A 26,765-nucleotide genomic window follows, 5' to 3' on the forward strand; every position below is an offset into this window, starting at 1 on the left:
AATAGTGACCACAAAAGTTACATCCATGTAAAATAGTAATTGGAATTATTAGTTACTTAACTCTGTTGCCCATAAAATAATTTGGGCCAATTATTTTTTTATTTATTTGGACAAAGCTTCTAGAATGGTATGTGTTATAGAGGGACGCGGGGGGTATTGGTTCACATTTGGTACTCATACCATATGTTCTTACATAGAAGTAACATAATAAAGGTTATTTATGTAATCTCAGTCTTTAATTTGTAGTTATATGGGACTTGACCAAGAGTATGGGTATTTTTTTGGTTCGAAGAGAAATATTCATCTAGAAGAATTGAAATATTTGACTTTTCCTTTGGAAACACACACACCCTCTCTCTCACACACATATATGAACCTTTATTTTAATGTTTCTTTTACAACAGTACTCTTTGAGCTCATTTCCTACGTAGGTATGATAATGACGATTATAATATTAAATTGAATATACAACATTGATTTTTTTTTTGGAAAAATAATAAATATTCAGGACGTAAAAAAATCCTTAAGTTAACCATACAATTATTAACTAAATCTTAGTACTATTTTTTTTTGGCGCTTTCGTTTGGGGCCTTACTTTTAGTTGGGATACCGAATAGAAGATGTTTTTATAAGGTAGGTGGTGGGAGAGTGTTATATTGTTAATTTAATATTTAATTGCTAACTATAATTAAATAATAGCTATTAGATATTTAAATTAAAGGTCTAAATTACTAATCATGAAATGTCAATACAATAAAAAAAAACGTCAATAAGGCCATAGAATTAATTCTAAATTATCAATAGGAGTATTAATGTCAATTAACTATAAAATTAGTTATAACTAACTTTTAAAATAAATCCCAAAACTTTAAATTCATATAACATATATCAAATTAAAGATAATTTTATAAGGATTCCAACGATATCCTACATGCATGTGTTCCGACGTCAAAATTTGAAAAAAAATTCAATTTTTTTTAATTTTTTCGTACAGCAGAAATGTCAATATACTATATAAAATATGTCAATATAATATATGTAGAATGTCAACATAAACAATGGGTTAACATTCTTAAAGCATTGTGTTGACATTCTCAAAGCATTGTGTTGATATTTTCGTAACACTATATTGACATTTTCATCTAAAACCCCAATTTGGAGTTTTTTTTATCTTTTTCGATTTAATTAATAAAAATGAAAATTATACGTGACAAATTGTAGACCACACGTTTTCTAAAATCCTATGGCCTTCAATTAGTTGTAGTTAGCAATTAAATGATGAGTTAGCAATTGATCACTACGAAACATAAATTAGAACACAATTTTGTAGGGGTTAAATCTTAAAATTCCATGGTCCATATTTGATTTTAGTTAGCATATAGTAAGATTTAATTAATAACCAATATTTATGATTTGACTCTTGTAATATGTCGTACAAAAGCGTGATTTTATATGGGGTATTATATTATTGATTAATATGTGTTCGAAGGTTGACCTTTTCGAAATATATTAGTAGTATTAATTAAATATTTAATGTGTGTTCGAAGGCTGACCTTTTGCAATATGATAATCTTCTATAGTACAACATATTATAAGTAAGTCGGATACATTCACACAAACACACACACACACACACACAAAATTGTGATACTACAAAAGGAAAATAAAATTAAAATTTGCTTTCTTATTTCTATGAATTAATAGAAGTACTCCGTACTTTATAGCAGGCATCACTCCAGCTATGTACAAATTAATTATATTTGATATTTAAAAAAACAGCTATGTACACATTAATTATGTTTTATATTTAAATAAAAAGGCAATAGAGATTCCTCATTTAGCATATATGATGATATGATGACGTTGAACCCTCGGTCAATTGGATAGAGGTGAAAGTGAAATTTATTAATTCCTACTCTTTATTAATTCACATTAAAAATACCAAGAGTTTGATTTATGTTTCAAATTTCATTTTTAACAAATAAAGAACAAATATTCCAACTTTCATAAATAAATAAATAAATATATGACCATTTGTGATGTAACGAGTAATAGACAAGAAGAATAATAATATAATTCAAAATATTATTTTATAACAGTCCGACTGTAGGTGGCATCAATGACAATAGAGCTTATTTAAAATTATTTTAAAAATTACTGAGCGCCCACATTAATGCTGGGCATGCAAATATTAATTTGATCATGCTACAAAAACACAATCAAAATCTTGCTCAATTCAGCCACTCTCATCCACTCCATCAGTTTCCTCATTCTCCAAGCTGCATTTTTAACAAATAAAAATGAAATTAATTGAAGCATCAATTTTAGAAATAGGCACAATAAATACGAAATAAAAGATATTTTGGCACCGAAACAAATTACCAAATAAATAACTGACACGCATATTCAGAAAATTTTAATTTTCCAACATAAGATAAAATAATTAAGAAAATCACAACATATGATTTACTCTACTTAAAAATATTGCTACGAATTAAAATTATGTCCTGTCTGTATTTTTTTCGCCTTCAAAAAATTATTACTATAATCCACTTTGTCATACTATAGTAGTGCATTTATTTATTTATTTTTACAGCAGATAAGAAATTACAGATTCACATCTTCTAAAAATAAAATAAAACAAAACAAAACAAAATTACATACAATGTTAATTAGAGTTATAGACATTAACCAGAGCCAAAAATGAAAAAATATAGCACAACAACATATTTTTAATTTTCCTAACAAATTTAGATAGTATCATCATTAACACTCCTCTGACCTCTTCTATAGTTCAAAATAAAACACCACATTTATTCAAAATTTCCCAAATTAAGAAAGTAAACTTGCAATAACACTAGATTCTTGGGAAAGAAATTTAAATCAAATCAAGATAAAACCACCGATCAAACTCATCCATGACCATTCTTATCCCACAAATAATCATAACAATCAAACTTAACAAAATAAACAAACAAACAATTAATCATGCATTTCCAAAAAAAAAAAAATAAATAAAAAAACCTTACCCAGGCATAGCAGAATCATGCTGCAGATCCACCTCGCACTGCTTCTCCGCCTGATCGTCCGACCACGGCGGAAACTCCGGCATCTCATCGTTGAACTCGTCTTCGTCAAACTCAACCGGGGGCTCGCCGTCGATGTAAACCTTGTACGGCTTGCCGACGAACGCCTCCACGTCCAGCTCCAGCCCCAGCCCCATCCACGGCACCTCGAAGTCGTGGAACCCCGCGTCCGGCGGCGGCGGCGGCGCCGGCAGCATCACCGCCGGCCACGGCGAGAAGCAGTGGGGGCAGCTCCAGCTGCAGGGAGACATGCCTTGCTGCAGCAGCAGCGGGGGCGATTTGGAGGCGCTGGCTACCGAGAAATCGAGCCTCCGCGGCTCGATTTTCGGCTGGACCGCGTGGGGGTACACGCCCTGCAGCAGGGGCAATTTGGAGGCCGGAAAATCGAGGCTCCGCGGCTCGATTTTCGGCTGGATCGCGGTGGCGCGGCGGTGCTTGAGGGCCGCGACGATCTCGCGGCGCGCCACCGCCACGTTGAGGTGCTTCTGCTGGTAGGGCAGCCTCGCCGGAAGGCGCCTCCTGAGCCTTCTCGCCGCCGGCGGCGGCGGCGGAAGAGGAGAAAGTGGTGGAGAGTCTACCTGAGGGACTGTTTGATCGGAAGCATTCTCTGCCACGTCATCGTTTTCTTCATTTTGATGGAGTGATCTCTTCATTTTTGATCTTTCTCTCTTGATTAGGTATGGTTTGTGAGGGGAGGAGAGGTGATTATTGAGGGAGGGGAGGGAGGGGTTTATATAGGGGTTCGGGGTGGACGCAGAATTAAATATTGTTTGCCGTCGGTGTTTGGGGGAAAATTGAATTAATTACTACTTTAGCTGTGGCGAGAATACAGTGCGATTGACGCTGTCTAAGCTGCGGACGTCATGGTGTGACTGGTGTTTTCTTTATTAAACGACAAATTACTTTTTCGGGTGGTTAAAGTACAGTGTACGCATCGATATTCATGCTGCATACGCCAAATATTGATTTATGAGAGATAGAATTGAATCTTTTCTGACGATGAAAAATATGCTAATATAAAAATAAATTTGAATTATATATAAAATATAAGGTGATTTTTTGGTTTGAGACTTAGAGTGTCAATTCTTATAAATTTGATTTCAAGAATTTGCTTTGCTAGAGGCAATATATATTCCTATTTTAAAATTTAAGTTGAGAATGTTAAGATAATACATTTTCTATGTTTGGCCTTGATAATATAGGTTTTTTACGACAATTTATATAATACCGAAGATTTGATGATATTATTTGAAAAAATAATGAAGTTTTCACCTTCTACACGTAAAATTAAATATAGATGCAGTTGTGTGTTGGACAAATATCAAACTACTTTTCACCTTCTATCAAATAATACGGTGTGCTCGCCTCTATTCAAGTAGCATATACCACTATGTGAGTAGTGCTTTCTTTATGAAATTCTAATATTATTTTAAGAGAGCTAAAATTGAAAAAAAAAAAATCATAGACGAAAGATGCTAAAATAAAAATAATTTCAAATATAAATATAAGGTAATTCTTTTGTTCAGCATGCTTCAGCAAATCCTAGCACCCTTTGTGTTTGATATATATCATAAAGACTTGTTTTGCTAGAGGCTATATATATCAAAATTTTAGTTAATAATTTTCTATGTTTAGTTGTAATACATATAGATTTTTGCACAACGATTATATACTAATATCGAAGCTACAATGTATTATATAAATTAATAAAAAAGAATTTTTTTTATCTTGTTTGGGCTTAACCTCTCCTTATTAATTTATTTCCATGTGTGCCTATTGTAGCCAGTGCTAAATTACATAAAATTAAGATTTAACCTAGCTACTAACTATATTCCTTTTACTGATGTTAATTAATGAGCAAGGAAACTTATCAAATTTTAAATTCAATTAAAGGGAAACTATATTCAATTAAATTTTCTGCAATAACTTTTTTGTGGACTGTGTGTTACTTTTATAATATTTTTCAAAACTTTGCCTATTTTCAGAATAAATTGCATATTTCTTGGACAAGTAATAAATATTCATGTTACTTTTATTTAATATTTTTTTAATTACTTTGTCTATTTAGGGATATTGTTGTTGTTAAAAGCTTTAATGAATGGGTTGAAATAGAAGTGTTGGTGCAGGCAAATTAATGTCAGCTTGCCTTGAATTAGTGACGTAGATTATTGACCATGTATTTAAATAATTATAATATTTTATACTAGTATGTATACCTCTTCCTTTTATACTCAAAAGTACTTATAAATCGTTATATATTTATTTATTTTAATATCACTATGAATCTTGCTGCCGTTGAGGTGTATACGTCGTATTACTTGAATTATATGAAGTCATGAGTCTTAATAATGTTGAAATGAATTGATAATTATTTGATTTACAAGCAAAGCCAAAATTCAACTATATATATTTTATAAGTATATAGGTCTATATTTAGAAAATTCGATCAGCACTTTAATTCTCGGTTTTAAAGTATTATTTTAATATAATATGCCGTGATTAAAATATCGTATCTTAATTATTTCAATAAAATTATGTTGCAAATTATAACAACGTACAATATCTGAGGTTTAAGTTGAACAAAAAACTGCTACAAAGTGAAATTGCAAATTAACTCACTTTAGACTCCCAATATCCAAATTTTCATTTGCACAATTTAAATAAATTAAAACTAAGTTATGTCTGTAACGTCAGTTTAATAGACATGAATTCATAACAATTAAAGATGTATAAATTAGTGTCTATTTAAAAATAGTATTAAAAAAAAGACACCCACGTTAATAATTACTCCAATGACAATCTTACAATGGCGAAATGCAATCCTAATTCCCAGCATACTGTCACGAATGGAATAAAATCACCATTTAATTATAAAACAAATTAATGTAAGTTAAAGATTTGAGCATATATATAATAACAAAAATGTAAAAGTGAGAGCTAGAATTTCAGAGAATCTGCATACAATATTCTCCAACGATAATTAATTCTCTAGAGGTGGAGAATTTTTTATTGGTATAATACATTTTTAATGTATAATAAAATCCTATATATGTATTGAAAATATGGAGTCGTATTATACAATTAATTAATTATTGGAAGGTGGAGGGAGGAAATAACTTAATCACCGTGCAACAGCCTCACTTTTTTTTTTCTTTTCGTAATGATTATTTTCAGTTAGAAAATGGAATACTATAATTTGATATATACTCCAACATTCAATATTTGAGAAATAATAAAAATGAATAATATGATTAGAGTGACATGACGAAACATAGAACTTGGACATTTTTATACATGGAAAAATGACACATCAACAAGAAGAGGACAGAATGCTCCGATCCATACCTTCATGGAGTATTCAAGATTATTATATTAAACATAGTAAAAATTGAATTGATCGTAAAAAAATGAAAAAAGAAAGACAAACAAGTATTATGAAAATTACCTTCATATTCATGCATGCTTTTATGATCTGAATGGTTAATTGCATTATAAATTTATAATGATGAAGATTATTATTAAATATAGTAAAATAGAAATAATAATTACTCCGTATTTAGAGATATGCAGCTATACTTACTAGCTATTTTTGCTATCTAGCAACACAATAAATTATGCAAATTGCATATCCTTTTAAGTCTATTTATTTTTCTAAATAAAGTTTATTTATTTTTCTTTAATTTTAACCGGTAGGTAATTGAAAGAAAAAATGTTATAAAAAGTAGAAAAGAAAAACCGACGGCTACAAAATTTTATTTCGTGCACAAGCACAACTCTTATAATACTACTACTACTATTTCAAATGGTATAAATATATTTTGTTAAAACATACTCCGCGCACATGCCATATTTGGTATTTGCATATATAATTCAAATTTAGTCACGATATTTAATTATATAATAAAAAAATGAATTAATGATAAATAGGAAAAAACAAAAAAAAGGAGGAATCAAGCCTAAAATGTCTTTCTTTAAAGTATTAATGTGACAGTCTTACAATGATCTTTAATATTATTTCACCCAAATCTTTTCTCAAGAGTTTATACTTAATTTATTTACTAAATTAGCTTATATCCGTTATTATTATATTTATACACATTAGTCTCAAAAGAGAATAATCTCTCTATATAATAGTACAATATAAATATATATAGAGACAGAGAGATTGTTTTGATTCACAAGGAAAAGAGAGAGTGGTGGGAAAAGTCTGTATTCAGTTTAAACACACAAATCATACAATCACAATTCATCATCTGATACTACTTTATTTTTATCTCAGTCTGTGTAGCAGATTATCTCCATTAAATTATTTGTTATTTTTGTATATTTGTATGATGAGTATAGTCGTAAATTAATAGCCAGTGTATTTTCTACGTGATATATGTACATGAACTGTACATTTGAATTAGATTTTTTAAGTATTTTATATTTAAAATTGCTTTATTCCATATTAATTCATTTTTTAATAGCCAGCCTTCTACTGTATTTTCTACGTGATATATGTACATAAACTGTACATTTAAATTAGATTTTTTAAGTACTCTATATTTAAAATTGGTTTATGAATATTAATTCATTTTTTTTAAATGAATTAATATGGAGTAATTTAGAAAAACATTAAGATTTTCCAATTAAATATTTATAGATTTTGGATAAGATTAACTTTTCCTTGGAATATCTACATAATTAATTCCAGATCAAACTTAGGATTGAACCTAAATCTTTCTAGATAAACTAGTTTAATGATGTTTTAAGAATATAATATGGACAACTTAGTAAGAAATTAATAATAAAATTAGTTTACATAAACTAATCTGATTCAATTTAAAATTAAGGGGCACTATGTACACACAATCTATGTATATTTATATAATTATATTTATTCTTCCTAGTATAAAAGTTTAAGTGAAAAAAGTAAAATAAGATTGAGAATTAAGTAAATATGAAAAGTGAGTAAAGAATGAGAGAGAATAAAGTTTTTGCTAAAATGAAAAATAAATAACACAACTCCATTGTATAACCCCCCCAAAAAAAATTAAACTCAACTATCTTGGGACAGGTGAAGTAATAAATTATTGTAAAGTAATACTAATATACCATTTTATAGTTTATCAAAATATCCTAAATAATTGAAAATATTAAGCAGTCATAAACTTAACAAAAATCCTATGTTCATAAATTATCCTAATACACCATTTATACTCATACTACTCATATGCTTTAAGAATAGATTCAACTCATATTAATCAATGAATACAAACACAAGTGAGACAAGGAGAAGTGTAGAATGATTACAGCCAAAACATAAAAGCTTTGCCAACCAGAAGCATTTCATCTTCCCCTGTCTATCTATACATACATGTACTCACCCCCGCGTACTGCGTTCGCGGCCCCCTTCCGGTCCTCCTCTGCCTCTTTCTCCCTTTCCTTCCAGCTCTCGTAGGCATGATCGTCCGTTCTCAGCTCGTGGCGACAGATTGGGCAAGAATTGTGCTCATCCTATCAAACCAAAGATTCAAGGAAAGTTTCATGTTTCAATTAGGGGCAAAGTGAGTTGAAAACAACGAGGTCTAAATGTCATGAGGCCACGAGAAATATTACCAGCCATGGTTTGAGGCAAGGAGGATGGAACATATGCTTGCAGGGCAACTCTTGCATCTCATCGTCTACGACCAAGTTTTCCTGGCAAATGGAGCACACAGCATCTTTACCGAGCTTCACCAGGATGTCTTCTGCAACTTTCGTGATGGGGAGATTTGCCACGACTTCCTTGCTAGCAGGAGGCACTCTTGGAGCCCCGGATTCATTTGTCAGAAACTTCAACCAATAGATATTAAGCGTGTCAAAATTGTTGAGTAATAGACAATAGATGAAAAGGTCAAGTTATACAATTCAAGAAAATGCATATACAGCAAATGTAAAGGCAAAAACTTAGTGTATAAACGAATGCACAGTGCACCCACCCCGATTAGGATTCAGGAATGCTTACTATTCACAATCAGAATTTACTGTAAATAGGGCTTAAGTGGCCTTGTATGCAAGAAAATATGAAGGATATGAACTCTTCAAAGCCAATGATGCTAGACAAATGAATCGATGCCTACGTAAGAAGTATTTGTTCAAGAAGAAGAAGAATGAAGATACCTCTGGCAGAATATCATCCAGGCTATTAACCAGCTGGTGCAGTAGGTTTGCAGAATCTTCTCCCGTGTCACCACTACCCGTTTGCTGCTCTGCTGACGACTCACCATGAAGAAGGGCAGCAGCGGCAGTCAGCAGATTCGATTGCACCAACCAAGCCGGCTGTGGAGGCTCACGGTCTACAGTGAGATGCCCTTCGAATAAATAACCTGCATTACACAATACACATCAAATCCAATTCACACCATAAGCTCAAAGCTAGCCAAAACACATAGGGAAGATTTGAAAGATCTCTCCACCTCCACTGTTTCTGCTCTCTCGAGATATTGAGTCTTCAGGCCGGCTCTGTACTTCGCCTATCTGGTCGTGTGCCTGAGCAATGCAGCTCTGCAGGTGCTTCCTCTCGGAGGCGTCCCCAGCAAGCTGCTCCGCCTCCTGGAAGAGGTTAAGCCCAGCATTCCAGAACCCCGGGGAAGTGTGTCTCGTCTTCAAAACAGTTGCAACACGACACACAACGGTGTAAAACTGCAACAGTCACAATCCACAAAGGAGCCATCAAGGTGAAGAACACCCTTGAGCAATAACACAAACACCTTATCCACAATATGCAACAGCAGTACAACATGATCATTTCCCCATTCATCAATTTCCCATTTTTAGGCAAAATTCAATCCTTTCCAAACTTAATCAACACAGTACAGTAATATATAAGCAATTCCCATCTTTCCAATTCATCACAAATAAACACAATCAATTAACCACACCAAACATTTCAGAACTCAATAGGTTATATATTAATCCCAAAACCCCTAAAAATGCGAAATTTTCTAAATTCATCAAATTCTCCTCAATAAATAAATACCTAGAGCTCTAATCAAACATTCCGAACACATTCATCCAAAATTAACATGAAATCGAAGAGACGCACCGTTTTGCGAAGATTAGGTGAAGCGGATGAATAATGTTGCTTTAGGAGAGATCTGATTTCGGAAACAGATCCCTCGAACATCTGTTTCTTGGCCAGCTGCTTCTGCAACTCCTGCAGTCTCAGCTGAATTTCCTCTTCGCTCATCGCCATAATTGATCGATCTGTAGTTCGAAATTCTTCAGCTATATGTCTGAAATTCAATCGCAAGAATAATTCTTGAATGATGGGTTTTCGTTCAGAAATGATGGGCTTTATTTATATGGAATCGAACGACTTCTCGATTTTGGCTTGAGGAAGAGGAAACCAAATTTCGTTGTTTTTTCGTAATTTATTTCTTTTTCAATTTGTATTGCATTATTGCTGTTCGAGTTGCGCAAAGACATGTAGGATAATATACAAAAATTAAAATTAAAATTCCTATATGGACCAAAGTTTATCCAGGCCCATTTTAAAAGTTTAATATGGGCTAATAAATTAGTATCTAAAAATAGCCTATATAATTTGGGCCCAAGTTTATTTTCTATGTTTTCGAATAGTTAATCATAGAGATATCATCATTATTCATCACTTTTGTTTTGGAACTTTGAGTACTAATGTACTACGGATTGCCAATATAAGTATAAACTAACTATGAAATATTAGTCATACTCAAGACTTATATACTAACTACTATAATAACTAGGTTTAGGGTTCTTATAAAACCCATGACGAATAAATAATTTAATTAGCATTTGTATAATATTTTCATACTTCACAACTCACTTACTTCAATAAATTTGTTTTTCTTCAATCTATTTCTCTAATACTCATATTTCTTTATTTATTTATCAAATATTCATAATAAAATGTAGAGGATGTGAGACGAGAGAGAATTAGCATAGAGTGAGATAGGCGAAAGGAAGGAACAAAAGAAATCGAAAGTTGTTACTCAATGGAGACACGGTGTTGTCGACTGCTTCACCGGCACCCCCTTATGACCTTTCAATACGGTTAAGGGTCAAAGGTCAAAAATACTTTTACAACTATGAGGGTTTACCTTTTCTATACATTGATTGATTTTGCAAATGATTTTTAAAAATAAAATGAGGAGGTCAAAAATCTACGGGAAATTTTAGTTAATTTCTCATTGAATTTTTCTATGGTATTAAGTATATAATTTCAATCCGAGTTGGATTAACGCCGGCCACACGTAATTGTGATTCATTTATTTAGACGTGGCAAGTCATATATGTAATCTACATAACAAAAATTGTTTTCCAAAATCATTGTAATATACGTAAGAAATAGGAGTACGAGATGCAGGATCTTGTCACACGTATAGTTGCATCCGCTAAAATATATAGCTCAATCAAATTAAATTAAATCTCTATGATAAAATAACTAATTTAACAACCCCCATTTCACATAAATACAATAAATAATAATAAATATAATAATTCAAATGGCCACCGCATCTAATAAATACTTAAATATTTGTACATCCGATGTTATGTCATGGTGGTCCACTAAGATCCACCAAGGGTTATATACATTATTTTTTGAATTAAAAATATAACTCAACACCTTGCAATAATTATTAATTTACACTTGGTTTAAATCATACTATTAAATTATTTCATCATTAGCTATATATCATCCACAAACCCCACTATTCTTCGACACCATTTCTCATTTATCCATCTTTCTCTATTTTTCTATTTTTTTTATACTTATCGTATCATTTTCATGATCCAACCATGGCAGAAGAAGCTAAGAAAATCATCTTCGGAAAATACGAAATCGGAGCCCTCCTCGGCCGCGGCGCCTTCGCCAAAGTCTACCTCGGCCGCCGCCTCCCTTCCTCCGCGGACGCGGCGGAAGAGACGGTGGCGATCAAGGTGATAAAAAAAGACGAGGCGCTCAAGAGCGAGAAGACGACGGAGCAGATCACGCGCGAGATCGCCGTGATGCGGCGCGTGCGCCACCCCAACGTCGTCGAGCTCAAGGAGGTCATGGCCACCCGATCCAAGATCTACCTCGTCATGGAGTACGCCGCCGGCGGCGAGCTCCTCTCCGCCGTCCGCCGCCGCCTCGACGAGTCCGCCGCGCGCAGCTACTTCCAGCAGCTCATCGCCGCCGTCGACTTCTGCCACAGCCGCGGCGTCTTCCACCGCGACATCAAGCCGGAGAATCTCCTCCTCGCCGCCGACGGCCGCCTCAAAATCTCCGATTTCGGCCTCTCGGCGCTCTACGAAAACCCTAGCTCCGGCGCCGGCGATCTCCTCCACACGCGGTGCGGCACGCCGGCCTACACCGCGCCGGAGGTCCTCCGGACGAAGGGCTACGACGGCGCGAAGGCGGATATTTGGTCGTGCGGCGTCGTATTGTACGTCCTCCTCGCCGGATTCCTCCCCTTCGACGACCGGAATCTCGCCGTCATGTTCAGGAAGGCGATCAGGTCGCAATACTCGATCCCGCCGTGGTTCTCCACCGAAGCGAAGCGTTTAATGTACAAATTGCTGGATCCGAATCCGGGTAAACGGATCTCGATTCCGGGTATAATGCGGGTCCCGTGGTTTAAAATCGGGTTGCAAAACCCTAATTCGATGTCGATCGATGATGCTGAGACTAAAATCGAAGAAACGGTTGAGAAATTATACCCTAATTCTCCGGCGATACTGAATGCGTTTCAGCTGATCACCTCGTTGTCGACCGACCGGTTCGACCTGTCGTCTGAACGGAGAGGGGACTTTACGTTTACGTCGAAGCGATCAGCTAAGGTGACATTGGGGAAAATTGAGATGGTGGGGAAGAAATTAGGGTTTAGTGTTTCGAGGTTGAAGGACTTCAAATTGAGGTTGTTGGGGGCGGACGAGGGGCGGAAAGGGCGGCTCTTGGTCACGGCCGAGGCGTTCAAGGTGGGGCCGGAGGTGACGGTGGTTGAGTTTTCGAAGGTTTCTGGAGACACTTTGGAGTGTATTAGGTTTAGGGAGGAGGAGATTAGGCCAGGGTTGAAGGATATAGTTTGGACATGGCAAGGAGATACTAGTTTTATGTGTTGTGATCAAATTAATGGTCAAGACGATGATAAACACAACTCAGTTGGTAAGACACTTCTTCTCGGTTCGAGTTATCATGGGGTAAATGAGAACCAATGTTGATCCACGTATCATTGCTATCATCATTCTTATTTATTTGTATGGAGTATTTATTATTAGTATATATTTTTACAATTCATAGTATATAGTGGAATTTTTAGTTCTATTGTACAGATGGGTTGATGGATCAAATATTTGGATCCAAATCCATGCATATTTATAATTTGTAAATGTATAGCATGAGATAGTATAAAATCTCTTGTTCCTTAGAAAGATCTCACACGAAGATATAGAAAACTTCCTTGACCTATAGGGTGATCAAGAAAGTAGTGATAACAAGAGATGAAGCATTGGCTATGAGGAATCCATCAATCCACATCTGACGTGTGAACTGTGACAACTCTGTACTATAGCGATAGCTAGATACGGATAAGCAAGCATGCAATACATATGGTGAGCCAGATCGATATTCAAAGAGCCTAACATGGCTTGGTTAAGAGACAATAGAACCATGCCACGGTTGTGTTTGGATCTTATATAGGCCTTCGCCTACAAAATGACCTTTATGACCTTTTAGCCCGTGATTCACAAAATTCTTTTTTTTCGGGTGATGTATAAGCTTATGATTCTTTTCGAAATTATGTACTATATGATTGATTTGTATTTGCTTGTATATTGGTTTATATATAGCTTAATGTGCATGTATTATAGTTTGAGTGTGTGGTGTCTATGTTAGTTATGTAATGTTTTCATATGTGATTTATTGGAGTAGTATTTCTTTTCATTCTCGTTGCTTGTCTTTTTAAATTTGCTGGTGAAAGCCTCGTCAATGCCGTTCAATACAATACCCCTTCTAACATCTAGGGCACACATATATAAATTATAGTAGTAATTCCTATTGATAATAAAAGAGAATAATAGCCACAATATAAATAATGATTTGGGCTTTACTGTTGATTCAATTTTGGTAGAAGGTTTGCCCTATGATTCTTGAAATGGGCCAACCATTATAATAGCATCACTAAATAAAAAGCGTCTTAGGGTTCCTACCTAAAAATCAAGATTTTCTTCTATCTTTGTCAATGGACTAATTTGTTTGTTAATATTGTTTGAATATTTCTAGGAATATTTTTATAATGTTCACTTCACCACTAAGCACCAACTCATATATAGAATGCATTGAAGAAAAAGTTTATTTTGTGAGAAGAAATTAATTTATTTTTTCAATAAAAGCAAGCAAAGTTCAAGAATCCAACATTCAACAAATGTAAGTAATGCAAATAGTGTCATGAAGAGCCACATATTAGTTTCGACGAACGATTATCCAACACGCGGAGTAATGAGAGAAAATCCGCTACAAAATTGCCTTCACAAGATATGGCTTATTTCGACAACATCGAAATTAATTAGCATATAGGTTTGAAGAAAATACTTATACTTTTTGATATGGCTAGGAGTAATGTTACGTAATGTTACTTATTAGGGTAAGTATTACTCTCTCTGTCCGTGAATAGGAGTCTCGTTTTTCCATTTTAGTCCGTCCGCGAATAGAAGTCTCGATTCATAATTATCATAAATGGTAAAAAGGTCTCACATTCCACCAACTCTTTTCACTCACATATTATTTAAAACTGATATATACAAGTGAGACTCATATTCCATTAACTTTCTTCCACTCACTTTTCTTAACATTTCTTAAAACTCTTGACGAAAAAATGGAACTTCTATTTGCGGACGGAGGGAGTACTAGATTCATTTTGTCAACTAGTTTTGTTGGAGATATGCTTATATTTGACAGGGCCATGTAACTCCGTGTGACCTAAAATTATAGTGTTTGAAATTTTGTAAGCCTTGTCTGGATCCTACTTCCTAGATATGCTAAATTAGGCTAAGGACAGGGAGGGTGACCAATAGTGTATTCTCACTATCATACATATATTTATTATTTATTATTATATGATAAATGGATACGCACACATTTACATATGTATGACATTTCACATAAGTCCAATTTTATTTATGTTTATATATACAAAAATACAATTTTACTTTGTTTTACATTAAATACATAGCCATCATGATTGGACAAATCATGGTGTGCCCATTGACAATTCTGTATTGGTAATGGCCTGGCCCTTTTTTTTTATTACACGTAAACATTTTACCCAAGGGTCTATCTCCCTATAATAAAAGAGATATATTAAATGCAAAAATATTTATACGCAAATCTTCGTTATATTACAATATTGGAAAAAAGAATATAACAAGATGCAATCACGTGGTTTATTGTTTATTATTTCGTCGACGAAATCGCTACCGAACATAAGTATTATTCTAGAAAGAGAAAAATTCTATAGAAAAATGAGAGAAGATAAAGATGTTGGTGTGGAAAATGAAAATAATAAAATAAGGTATTTATAGTTGATAAAATAGAATAAAAGAACAATGATCAGATGATCGGCCCAACCCTCGCTATGGATGGCCGATCATCTGCCATGGGATCGGCCAGGGCCGTTGTATCGACCATATGGGAGGAGCGGTTGATCGGCCTTTCTCCTGCAGAGAAGGGCCGATGGGATGGGCTCTCGGTTGACCCTTTAATTGCTAATGCTATTAGGACAAATTAATGCTACAACATTAGCCCAACACATTAATCAAAATATTTCCGTGACACATAATAACAGACTAATATATAGTGTTGCATATTAATTATTCAAAAAAAATAACAGTCTTCTACTCAAATTGAATAAAACCTGAAACTTTAATTAGGATATGATGATGTTGAAATAAATACAACTCTGTCTCTGACTCTCTGTCCATTATCAAAAAAAATTCAAGCTGTAGAAGACACCTAGCTGGGGAGAATTGTTTTGAATTAATTTAAAAAATTAATTGCTGCAAATTACAAATAGACTACTTCAAAAATTAAATAAACTGTACGTAGTAGTACTTAAAAATTTATTACTACTACTATTTAGTTGTATTCTAGATCGAGATATAATTAATGTATTTCGATCTTTCTTGCTAGTCATGTCCTATATATGGCTCTGAACAATATTTTATTTAATTGAAAAAAGTTAATATGTGAAATTATTCTTCCTAAATCAAATCATACTTTAGTTATCAGATGAGTGAAAGTTGTTATTAAGAATAATTCAAAGCGTGAAGCTTTCCATCTACAAAGTCAAAATGTTGATTCTATGGATTAATATAATATCATTGCTTTAATTTTTACAGCTGCAAATCCAATAAATTACATACAAACTATAATTAATTAACAAAAAAGGTAGATACTTATCTACAAATTAAAAATAATTAAGTACTTACCTTAAGGAAACGAATTGAGAGAAAACGCTTGAAGAAAGAGACAATAATTATCTTAATTAATCATTCTCAACCGAAGTAGATGTATAGCTGTATATTTAATTTTATTTAGAACACTAAAGAATAATTGTAAATATGTTATTTTAGATTTATATATTACATGGGAAATATAATGACTAAGTTACTGTCAATGTCTTCTCGAAGGAACAATGTCATTGGTTAATCGAAAGTCCCCACACGAGCGAAAAAAAGAAATAAATGAAAAATTATAAGGTAAATATCGATATTCTAGAATCAATATACCCAAATTTTCCTCCAATATATCAGTATTCTATAAACAAGATCCATAATTATAACACATTCCAATAATTTTAAAAAGATTACTAATCTTCTCACACATTCGTGTACAAACATTAAATAACGATAGTACTATATAGTGGAGTACTATATAGGTAAAAAGTACTCCTAGTAAAAGAGTACTGATTTAATTTATGACTAATAACAATTTTTTCTAGAAGAAACTAAAGATGCTTGATTATTAATTAGTGCAATTAGTGACACATTAGTGCAATTAGTAATAGTACAAAATATTAAAGTATTGACACTTTAAAATTAATTAGAAATATATACATAGTAGATATAATTTAATACTCGCTAAATTATATTATATTTATATTTTAAATCCCAAATAATGAGAATAATTTTACAAAACAAAACGACATACCTATTCTATAATAATACTCCCTCCGTCCCCGTATAAGAGTTACTAATTTTCATTTTGGTTTGTCCCCAATTAAGAGTAGCACTTCATTTTTACATTTCTTAAAACTCGTGTCCGGTCAAAGTGCTACTCCTAATGAGGGACGGAGGACGGGGGGAGTAATAATAATAATAATTTAAAAAATAGTACGTACTCACTACTCATTTACTCAACATTATAATTTGAGTTGTGAATCCAACTATGATGCATGTTTTTTAAATAGGCGTATATTTCACGTGTGATTTCTAGATATCATGTTCATGATTTAAAATTTTACACCCTTTACACATGAAAAAACAAGAGGTTATAATAATATTTACACACACACAGATTTATAACATTGAAAAAAAAACATATGAGGTGACATGTCATCCAATGCCAATATTTATACAACACTATGATATCGACAATGTAGTCGTGTTAAATATTGTTTCAAGATTAAATAATTGGACAGCATAATCAATGGCGACGACAAAAAGATTCATATCAAATAAAATACTACTCTCTTGGCTTAATAAATTGACTAAATAAATAAATCCAGTTCTTTAAAATATAATTAATTTTCCAAACTTCAAACCTATCCCAAAGAATTCTCATTCTTTTATGATAAAAAATGTTGTAATTTTTTCTCAGCACGCAACCTTCGAATGTACAGTACTATGAAAAAGTCTTTTCATTATCTCATTTTATACATTGTAAATTAATATGTCAAGCGAATTTATATTATAAAATACTCCACATATCTATTAAATATATATCTATTGTTTTCATCTACACTTTTAAAAATAAAAATAAAAATAGAGAAAAATATTACTGTAAAGTATTTGGTCAGCCACGTCTTTAAAGTAGGCCCCGTGCCAAATCCATTCAAATATGGAGGCTACAAATTAATCAGTCAATAATATTGAGTTCTTATTCTTAATTCCCTATTATTTTATGTAAACATTATATTTTTATATACACTCGCATTTATTATGATTTGAATGACTAAATATTTTTATTTTAAATAATACTCTATAACACCTAGTTCTTCAATTTCTGGTTAACCGTCGCATTGTATATAAAATATAATAAAATTTAACAAATTAGTTACAAATTTCATCTACTTTATCTATTTATAATTTAGGAGAATTGACCTTCTGTAATAATACTCCACTTATGTTATCTTCAACTAGAGTCTAGACCAAGAACTCGTTCTTTCTTCCTACCAAAGAAAACATTAAAAGAATGATAAAAATAAACCCTCATTCTTCCTTTTCTTCTTTTGCAACAGAGTCAAAATCTGATTTTGCAACAGCAAAGTCAAAATCTGATAAAGTTTGAAGTTCAAATCACACCCAGTCGTGAAAAATATAGTAGTATTAATTTATTTAATCTAATCTTTTTTTTTTTTAATTCTTAGTTTTTTAAGAGAGCATTACCTTCAAAGTTTGAATTTTGGAAACAATAATATCAATTAATTAATCTTCTAGAAGTTTTACCACCAATAGACTCTCAAACTTTACAACCTGTTCCTTGCTTGTTAATGCAACATTAATCTCTGCAAATAATAAACTAAATACAAGCTATATATAGGAGTATTAATTATGCCATGTTACCTCTCTTTATATCTTCTAGAAGCTTTCCAACAAAATTCAACTTTAAATCCCAATCTACAATTTTTTTCTATTTATTCCTATTTCCAAATTTTATTTCCTCTATTTACTGATATTTCTAGAAGCCTTCCATATAGTATTAGATATCTTCTTTCCACTCTACTAATACATGTATAATACTAGTAAATAAAAGGTGACCTGTGATAAAAAACAAATAAATTCCACACTATCCAAGATATAATAAGATTAGCATAACAATTCCCAAATTAAAAAATTCCTAAAATTTTGAATATTCAAGCCCCCATGACTACCTATCTTGACAGACTATATATATATATAAAACAAGACATCACCTTTTTTCCACAAGAATGAAACTGCATTCTTTCTCAGCCATCCTTGAATTCCACAGCTCTCTGAGCCCATCTCCCTGCTCATAAACAAAGAAGAGAGAGTGTGTGCAAGAGAGCATGGATGCGGGTGACCTGTACCGAGCGAGCGGTAGCTTGAGATCAAGCAGCAAACGAGGCGAAAGCTTCAGGGCGAGCGGCTCGGGCATATGGAGGAACACCGGGTTGGAAGTGTTCGCGCGATCATCGCGTGAGGAGGACGACGAGGAGGCCCTGAAGTGGGCTGCGCTCGAGAAGCTGCCCACGTTCGATCGCCTGAGGAGAGGCCTGCTGCTCGGGTCCAGAGGCGCCAACGAGGTTGACGTGCATGATCTCGGACTCCACGACAAGAAGCAGCTCATCGAGAGGCTCGTCCAAACTGTCGAAGACGATAACGAGAAGTTCTTGTTGAAGCTCAGAAACAGAGTTGACAGGTATTATGAATGTGTGAGTTTTATGAGTGTATTCTAATTAGTCTTTTTTGGTTTCTGAATTCTCTCTGTCCCTGCAGAGTCGGGATCGATATTCCAACTATCGAAGTAAGGTACGAACACCTGAATATCGACGCGGAAGCGTTCAGTGCAAGCAGGGCTCTGCCTACTTTTGTCAACTTCCACAAAGATCTCGTTGCGGTAAGCAAAATTTTTAGCTTTACATACATATAAAATGTGTGTGTGTGTTTTGAAATTTGTAATTTTGCAGGGATTCTTTAACATGCTACACATACTTCCAAGTGGAAAGAAGCCATTTACAATTCTTAAGGATGTCAGTGGAATTATCAAACCATGCAGAATGACTTTGCTGTTAGGTCCTCCAAGTTCCGGGAAAACTACACTTTTGCTCGCGTTGGCCGGAAAGCTTGATCCGGCGCTCAAAGTAAACAGTTTTTTTTTTGGTTAATGGTATTGATCGTTATAAAATTAAAGGTGTTTCTGAACTATGAGAATGAAAATGAACAGGTTTCGGGTAGAGTCACTTACAACGGTCACGAAATGCACGAATTCGTGCCTCAAAGAACTGCAGCGTACATAAGCCAGCATGACCTGCACATAGGAGAAATGACTGTGAGAGAAACCTTGTCGTTTTCAGCCAGATGCCAGGGCGTTGGATCGAGATACGGTTCGTGGAATTACTGTTCCTAAATACTTATTTACCGGTAAAATTCGAGTAGTTTTATGTTTTGAAGCTGAGTGTTGTTTTCTTGTTTGGATTTGTTGAGCAGATATGTTGGCAGAACTGTCAAGAAGAGAAAAGGCAGCAAACATCAAACCGGATCCCGATGTCGATATCTACATGAAGGTAAACACACACACAGTATATACACGTATCTACATATGTATGTGTAAATCTTTGAAAAGGGAGGAGGCGGCGGCTATTTTTTTATCAGCAAGAAACAGTAGTTGGTTGGAGATAATCCTATTTTTAACGATTGATGACATAGAAAGGAAGCTTAGACTACAAGAAAATGACAAATTGTTAGTTTATTTAGTGCCAATAGGTATCTGCACATATTCAAATATAGTCAAACAATACTGTTTTTGGTGCCCACTTCACTACTCTTAACTTTAAAGATTCTTTTGTTAGATCTTATATGAAAAATGAGATTCAAATTAATTCTTATATGATATCCTATATTGAAGTTTGAAATTTAACATCACACCCATGTAAATATGCAGTGAAAACTGAAAAACATAACTGAATATTGAAATCAATAATGTATCCAACTCAACTGAATTTAGGACTGTGAATATTTTTAAACAGAATTTTTAAAATTTATGTTTCTTATCATGTAGGCAGCAGCTACGGAAGGAGATGAAGCAAATGTTGTCACGGATTATATTCTTAAGGTACCTGGAGCAGAGATTAAACTCAAAATTTAATGACAATTCCAACAGCTCAGTCTTCTGATGGTTCTCTTGTTGTTTCTCTAGGTTCTCGGGCTTGAAATATGTGCCGACACATTAGTTGGAGACGAGATGATAAGGGGTATTTCTGGAGGGCAGAAAAAGCGTGTCACGACTGGTAAACAAACTGAGTACTAATAAAATGAATAAATGCAAAGACTTGTTGAATGAGCTTACACTGACACTGATTGGTTCGGGAAATCACAGGAGAAATGCTGGTTGGCCCAGCGAAGGCGCTTTTCATGGACGAGATATCCACCGGTTTGGATAGTTCGACAACTTTCCAGATTGTGAATATGCTTCGACAATACGTCCACATTATGAAAGGGACCGCGTTTATCTCCCTGCTGCAGCCAGCACCCGAGACCTATAACCTGTTTGATGACATTGTGCTCTTGTCCGATGGCCAGATCGTCTATCAGGGACCTCGAGAGAATGTGTTAGGCTTCTTTGAGTCCATGGGCTTTGTATGCCCAGCGCGGAAAGGAGTGGCTGACTTCTTACAAGAAGTAAGTAAACGAAACGATGAGAAGTTAGAACCCTTCGGTTTATAGCCTTTCAATGGTTCTAATGAGAATAAGGAAACTAATGCAGGTAACTTCAAAGAAAGATCAGAAGCAATACTGGGGAAATAAGAATGAGCCATACCGATATGTATCAGTTAGTGAATTCGCAGAAGCCTTCCAATCATACGTTGTTGGACGGAGAGTTGGAGATGAGCTCGCAGTCCCATTTGACAAGACCAAAAGCCACCCCGCAGCTTTGACAACGGAGAAGTATGGCATTGGGAAAAAGGAACTTTTTAAAGCCTGCGCCGAGAGAGAATACTTGCTGATGAAGAGAAACTCATTTGTCTTCTACTTCAAGATCTTCCAGGCAAGCTTAAAAACTTGAAATCATATTTCTAACTATTATGTTAAGCTGACAAAATTTTCTATACCTGGTTTCAGCTCACGACGATGGCGTTGATTGCGATCACACTCTTTCTGAGAACAGAGATGAATAAAGATGATATAGGAGGCGGGGGTGTATATACCGGTGCTTTGTTTTTCACTGTGATTATTGTCATGTTCAATGGTATGTCCGAGCTGGCTATGACGATTTACAAGCTACCTGTATTCTACAAACAAAGGGATATGTACTTCTTCCCACCGTGGGCATATGCTATACCCTCGTGGGTCCTGAAAATCCCGGTGACCTTCCTCGAAGTTGCTTTATGGGTATTTGTCACCTACTACGTGATTGGATTCGATCCAAACATTGAAAGGTAAGAGATATACAATACAAACTACGCTATGATAAAATTCTTCAAATGTAGTAACCGAAAAGGAGTCCCAATGCAGGTTATTGAGGCAGTACTTTCTCCTTTTATTTGTGCATCAGTCAGCATCCGCGTTGTTCAGATTTATTGGCTCGGCCGGTAGGAACATGATTGTTGCAAACACATTTGGTCTATTCGCACTGCTCCTGCTTTTCGCCTTGGGTGGTTTTGTCCTAGCACGAGGTATAAGAACCGAGATCAGATACTTAGATCCTCATAATAAAATTGTTAATTACATTTCCTCACATTTTATTGGTAATATAGGGGATGTGAAGAAATGGTGGCTATGGGGCTACTGGTCCTCTCCATTGATGTATGCTCAGAATGCAATTCTGGTTAATGAATTCACAGGGCATAGTTGGAGCAAGGTAACTTTCCTCGTCAATCTTTATGGCTAAGTATTCAACGTTCACACGATATCCAAACTAATCGAGATATTGTCGTTTTACAGCTGGTAAATGGGACCAAACTGGGAGTCCTTGTTATGGAGTCTCGAGGGTTCTTCCCTGAACAATATTGGTATTGGATAGGGGTAGGGGCGTTGTTTGGATTCGTATGGCTATTCAACATCCTCTACCTACTATGTTTGACATTTCTTGGTGGTGAGGTTCCCAAGTTACTAAACTTTTACTTGTATTGTAGATCACCTTCAGAAGTTAATCTTTTATTCCTAAATAAAACAATGCAGCTTATGACAAACCTAAAGCTGTCTTACCCGAAAATGTCGAAGATGATTCCCATGTGCATGGCTCCATCAGTAGAAATCCAGCTCAGGGCAGTGATGGCGGGCGGAGAAGCATCTCGAGTGGATCTTCATCTGTGAGATCCGATGCCATCGAACTCACAGAGAACAGGAAAAAGGGAATGATCCTTCCATTTGAACCGCACTCTCTCACATTTGATGATGTCAGATACTCTGTGGACATGCCTGCGGTAGGTTCAAGATTGAAAGGAACGATAGTAGAATTATTTGTCATTAGGAGAGTAGAGTCGATGAGTAATAGAATACCTATTCAATTTGCAGGAAATGAGAGCTCAAGGAGCCACAGAAGACAAATTGGAGCTGTTAAAGGGCGTCAGTGGCGCTTTCAGACCCGGTGTTCTTACAGCGTTGATGGGTGTCAGTGGGGCTGGTAAAACAACATTGATGGACGTGCTAGCTGGAAGAAAAACTGGTGGTTATATTGAGGGAGATATCAAAATATCAGGATACCCAAAGAATCAGGCGACGTTTGCTAGGATATCGGGATATTGTGAGCAGAACGACATCCATTCTCCAAATGTCACTATTTACGAGTCCCTTGTTTACTCAGCTTGGCTGAGATTGCCCCAAGAAGTTGATGAAAAAACTAAAAAGGTTCAGTGAATAAGATGACATTCTATGAGCCTCGTTTTCCGTACCACGACTTGATTCTAATATTTGAGCTTCTTTTCTACTCACAGGTATTCGTTGATGAGGTAATGGACCTAGTAGAACTCACCCCCTTGAGAGAAGCACTAGTTGGGTTGCCGGGAGTCAGTGGCCTCTCAACCGAGCAGCGGAAAAGGCTTACCATTGCGGTTGAACTCGTTGCGAACCCTTCAATCATATTTATGGACGAGCCGACTTCAGGGCTTGATGCCAGAGCTGCTGCAATTGTGATGAGAACCGTCAGAAACACTGTGAATACAGGAAGAACAGTAGTGTGTACCATTCATCAGCCTAGCATTGACATATTTGAAGCATTCGATGAGGTGAGCTAGATCATAACATAAACCTACAATCTCGATATTTCTATAGCTGTTCTTTATGTCATACTGAAGCAACATTCTATTGTAATTCGACAGCTATTCTTGATGAAACGAGGAGGGGAAGAGATATACGTTGGACCGTTGGGCCGTCAGTCGGCACACTTGATCAACTACTTTGAAGCAATTGATGGAGTGCCAAAAATCAAAGACGGTATCAATCCAGCTACCTGGATGTTGGAAGTAACAACTTCAGCACAAGAACTAGCTCTGGGGATTGAGTTTGCCGACTACTACAAAAAGTCGGAGCTATACACGTGAGTCAAATTCCGCAATAGTTTAAGAATGAAAAGTTTCCTAAGGATCCAACACTGCTAACAAACTTATGCATAAAATTTACAGGAGGAACAAGGCCCTCATCAAGGAATTAAGTGTCCCTCGTCCTGGGACGAAAGACCTCTATTTCCCAACAAAATACTCCCAATCTTTCCTCACCCAGTGCATTGCTTGCCTATGGAAACAACACTGGTCGTATTGGAGGAATCCGCCATACACAGCTGTTAGGTTTTCATTCACAACCTTCATAGCCATTATATTCGGGTCAATGTTCTGGGACCTCGGCTCTAAAAGGTTAGTACGCAAACATGTATTCAACTAATCAGAAGCCTATTCATTAGTTCAATGTTGAAACTATTGGGAGCGCGTATTGCAGAGAGACACAACAAGATCTGTTCAACGCCATGGGTTCTATGTATGCCGCTATCAACTTTCTAGGCTTCCAATACGGATCAACCGTACAACCCGTAGTTGCCATCGAGCGAACTGTCTTCTACAGAGAGAGAGCGGCCGGAATGTATTCAGCACTACCATATGCATTCTCACAGGTGAGTGGCTAAGTTCAATTCAAGTGCAAAGTATAGAAATTCATAATTACTTACCAAACTTTTCCTTTCTGTGCAGTTCCTCATCGAAATTCCTTACGTCTTCGTACAATCCCTCATCTACGGTGTCATAGTCTTCTCGATGATGGGATTCCCCTGGAGTGCCGAGAAATTCGCATGGTTCATATATTTCCTTTTCTTCTCACTGCTCTACTTCGTCCTCTACGGTATGATGACCGTGGCCGTCACACCAAACCACAACATCGCCGCCATTGTTTCTTCCTTCTTCTACGGCATCTGGAATCTCTTCTCGGGATTCATCATCCCCCGACCTGTAAGTTCCATCAACACTCAAATCATCTAAAAACATCATTCATCGCCTACATATCACAAAAATCTCCAACTAACATTTCCATTTCTTGACAACAGAGTATGCCTGTATGGTGGAGATGGTACTACTGGGCTACCCCCGTGTCCTACACGCTATACGGCTTCATAGTATCTCAATTTGGAGAAATCGAGTCCGAGATGGACACGGGCGTCACAGTGAAACAGTTCTTGGAAGATTACTTTGGATTCGAGCACGATATGCTCGGGGTTGTGGCAGCTATACTATGTGGATTTGTGGTTCTTTTCACCTTCATCTTCGCCTACTCTATCAAGACATTCAACTTCCAGAGGAGATGAACAAACAACTACTGTTATCAAGAGTCTAGAGATTTTGTACATGAATTTCTTAGGATGTCTATTAGCAAAATCATGCTTGTCCAATATGAATTCTAGTAGTTCTTATGTATTGTCATCAACGGTCAAAGTGTTTATGTGATCTAAATATTCATTTTGGTTGCAATCTGAATTCAGTCAAAGAATTATATCCTTCAATACATCCACATCAATAGCCACATGCAATACATCAAAGCGTGAATAATCGAAACGAAAAACACGAATTTCCTCAAAATCTAACTAAAAAACACAAAGAAATCGGTATATTTTGAGTAGTAGATTTATTACATTTTGGGGATCCACAGATGCACAGCAGCTCGCTTTCAATCATATCGAAATCTTCAGCTCTCACAACTTATGGAAGTTTCCAATCAAAACTGTAGAGTAGCTAACGACGAAATCAAAAATTCCACTCATTTCCATTTATGGGTAAAAATCTAAGTTAAACGAATGTTGTCTGATCATATTTTAAAATGACGCCATTTCAACAATAATTGCAGAGGGTAATATGGTTATATGGTTATTTTTACATTAAATTTTACATTATTTTGTCTCTCTAATTCCAAGGTCCATATGTCTCTTTTTTAGTACTCCTTGGATTATGAAAATTTATTATATTGAATTAAAAATGAAAGGTAGTAACCACCAAATCGTAGGCACCTTTTTTATATAATTATCATAGAAATTTACACCGTTCTGAAATATAGACTATAGAGTATAATATAACATGACAAGTTTATACAAAAAAAAAATATTTGATTTGTTAAAATTAATAGTAAGAAATTTAAATATTATGAATTGCAAATATATAAAAACTGAGTAGCATTATTTTTTTTTATTTGATTTTTTTTTTTTGGTTTAACCACAGGTGTACCGAACCCGTCAAAAGAAATCCGACTAATCCTGCTCGA

The 26,765-nt window shown here is 35.0% G+C and overlaps 3 protein-coding genes, 1 long non-coding RNA gene and 1 pseudogene across 9 annotated transcripts; 2 read left to right on the forward strand and 3 right to left on the reverse strand.

The window, feature by feature from the left end:
• Positions 1-2,065: 2,065 nt before the first annotated feature.
• On the reverse strand, positions 2,066-3,771 carry LOC125186488 (uncharacterized). Its single transcript, XM_048082857.2, has 2 exons — positions 3,030-3,771; positions 2,066-2,279 (listed from the first exon to the last, which is right to left on the reverse strand). Exons 1-2 carry the CDS (start codon positions 3,737-3,739, stop codon positions 2,237-2,239), a joined length of 753 nt encoding a protein of 250 aa, XP_047938814.1. The 5' UTR covers positions 3,740-3,771; the 3' UTR covers positions 2,066-2,236.
• A 4,531-nt stretch (positions 3,772-8,302) lies between these two features.
• On the reverse strand, positions 8,303-10,500 carry AIP2 (RING/U-box superfamily protein). Its single transcript, XM_048083387.2, has 5 exons — positions 10,156-10,500; positions 9,527-9,752; positions 9,231-9,436; positions 8,688-8,903; positions 8,303-8,585 (listed from the first exon to the last, which is right to left on the reverse strand). The coding sequence occupies exons 1-5, from the start codon at positions 10,303-10,305 to the stop codon at positions 8,436-8,438; spliced, it is 948 nt and encodes a 315-aa protein (XP_047939344.1). The 5' UTR covers positions 10,306-10,500; the 3' UTR covers positions 8,303-8,435.
• A 1,342-nt stretch (positions 10,501-11,842) lies between these two features.
• LOC125190243 (CBL-interacting serine/threonine-protein kinase 25 pseudogene) lies at positions 11,843-13,948 on the forward strand (annotated as a pseudogene).
• Positions 13,949-19,094: 5,146 nt separating this feature from the next.
• LOC125191172 (uncharacterized) lies at positions 19,095-26,339 on the reverse strand. 6 transcript variants are annotated; one of them, XR_016130942.1, is made up of 12 exons: positions 26,143-26,337; positions 25,189-25,463; positions 24,004-24,152; positions 23,532-23,682; positions 23,238-23,450; positions 22,142-22,695; positions 21,850-22,010; positions 21,379-21,697; positions 21,149-21,289; positions 20,452-20,533; positions 20,278-20,340; positions 19,095-19,676 (listed from the first exon to the last, which is right to left on the reverse strand). It is a non-coding gene; the product is annotated as an uncharacterized LOC125191172 (long non-coding RNA). The 6 variants fall into 6 exon arrangements; XR_016130941.1 differs by having other exon boundaries at positions 22,769-23,450; positions 23,532-24,152; positions 26,143-26,339; XR_007171056.2 differs by having other exon boundaries at positions 23,532-24,152; positions 26,143-26,338.
• Positions 19,379-25,981, forward strand: LOC125191171 (pleiotropic drug resistance protein 1-like). The gene is made up of 21 exons (XM_048088662.1): positions 19,379-19,731; positions 19,809-19,929; positions 20,000-20,173; positions 20,257-20,416; positions 20,520-20,596; positions 21,091-21,144; positions 21,229-21,319; positions 21,409-21,710; positions 21,796-22,077; positions 22,152-22,468; positions 22,545-22,705; positions 22,787-22,890; positions 22,974-23,124; positions 23,211-23,455; positions 23,547-23,879; positions 23,966-24,256; positions 24,350-24,567; positions 24,653-24,880; positions 24,963-25,134; positions 25,211-25,465; positions 25,561-25,981. Exons 1-21 carry the CDS (start codon positions 19,379-19,381, stop codon positions 25,816-25,818), a joined length of 4,347 nt encoding a protein of 1,448 aa, XP_047944619.1. The 3' UTR covers positions 25,819-25,981.
• Positions 26,340-26,765: the final 426 nt, after the last annotated feature.

The sequence above is a fragment of the Salvia hispanica genome, chromosome 5 (assembly GCF_029641045.1).
Source record: "Salvia hispanica isolate PSC_SH4W2 chromosome 5, Shi_PSC_v1, whole genome shotgun sequence".
Lineage (NCBI taxonomy): Eukaryota > Viridiplantae > Streptophyta > Magnoliopsida > Lamiales > Lamiaceae > Salvia > Salvia hispanica.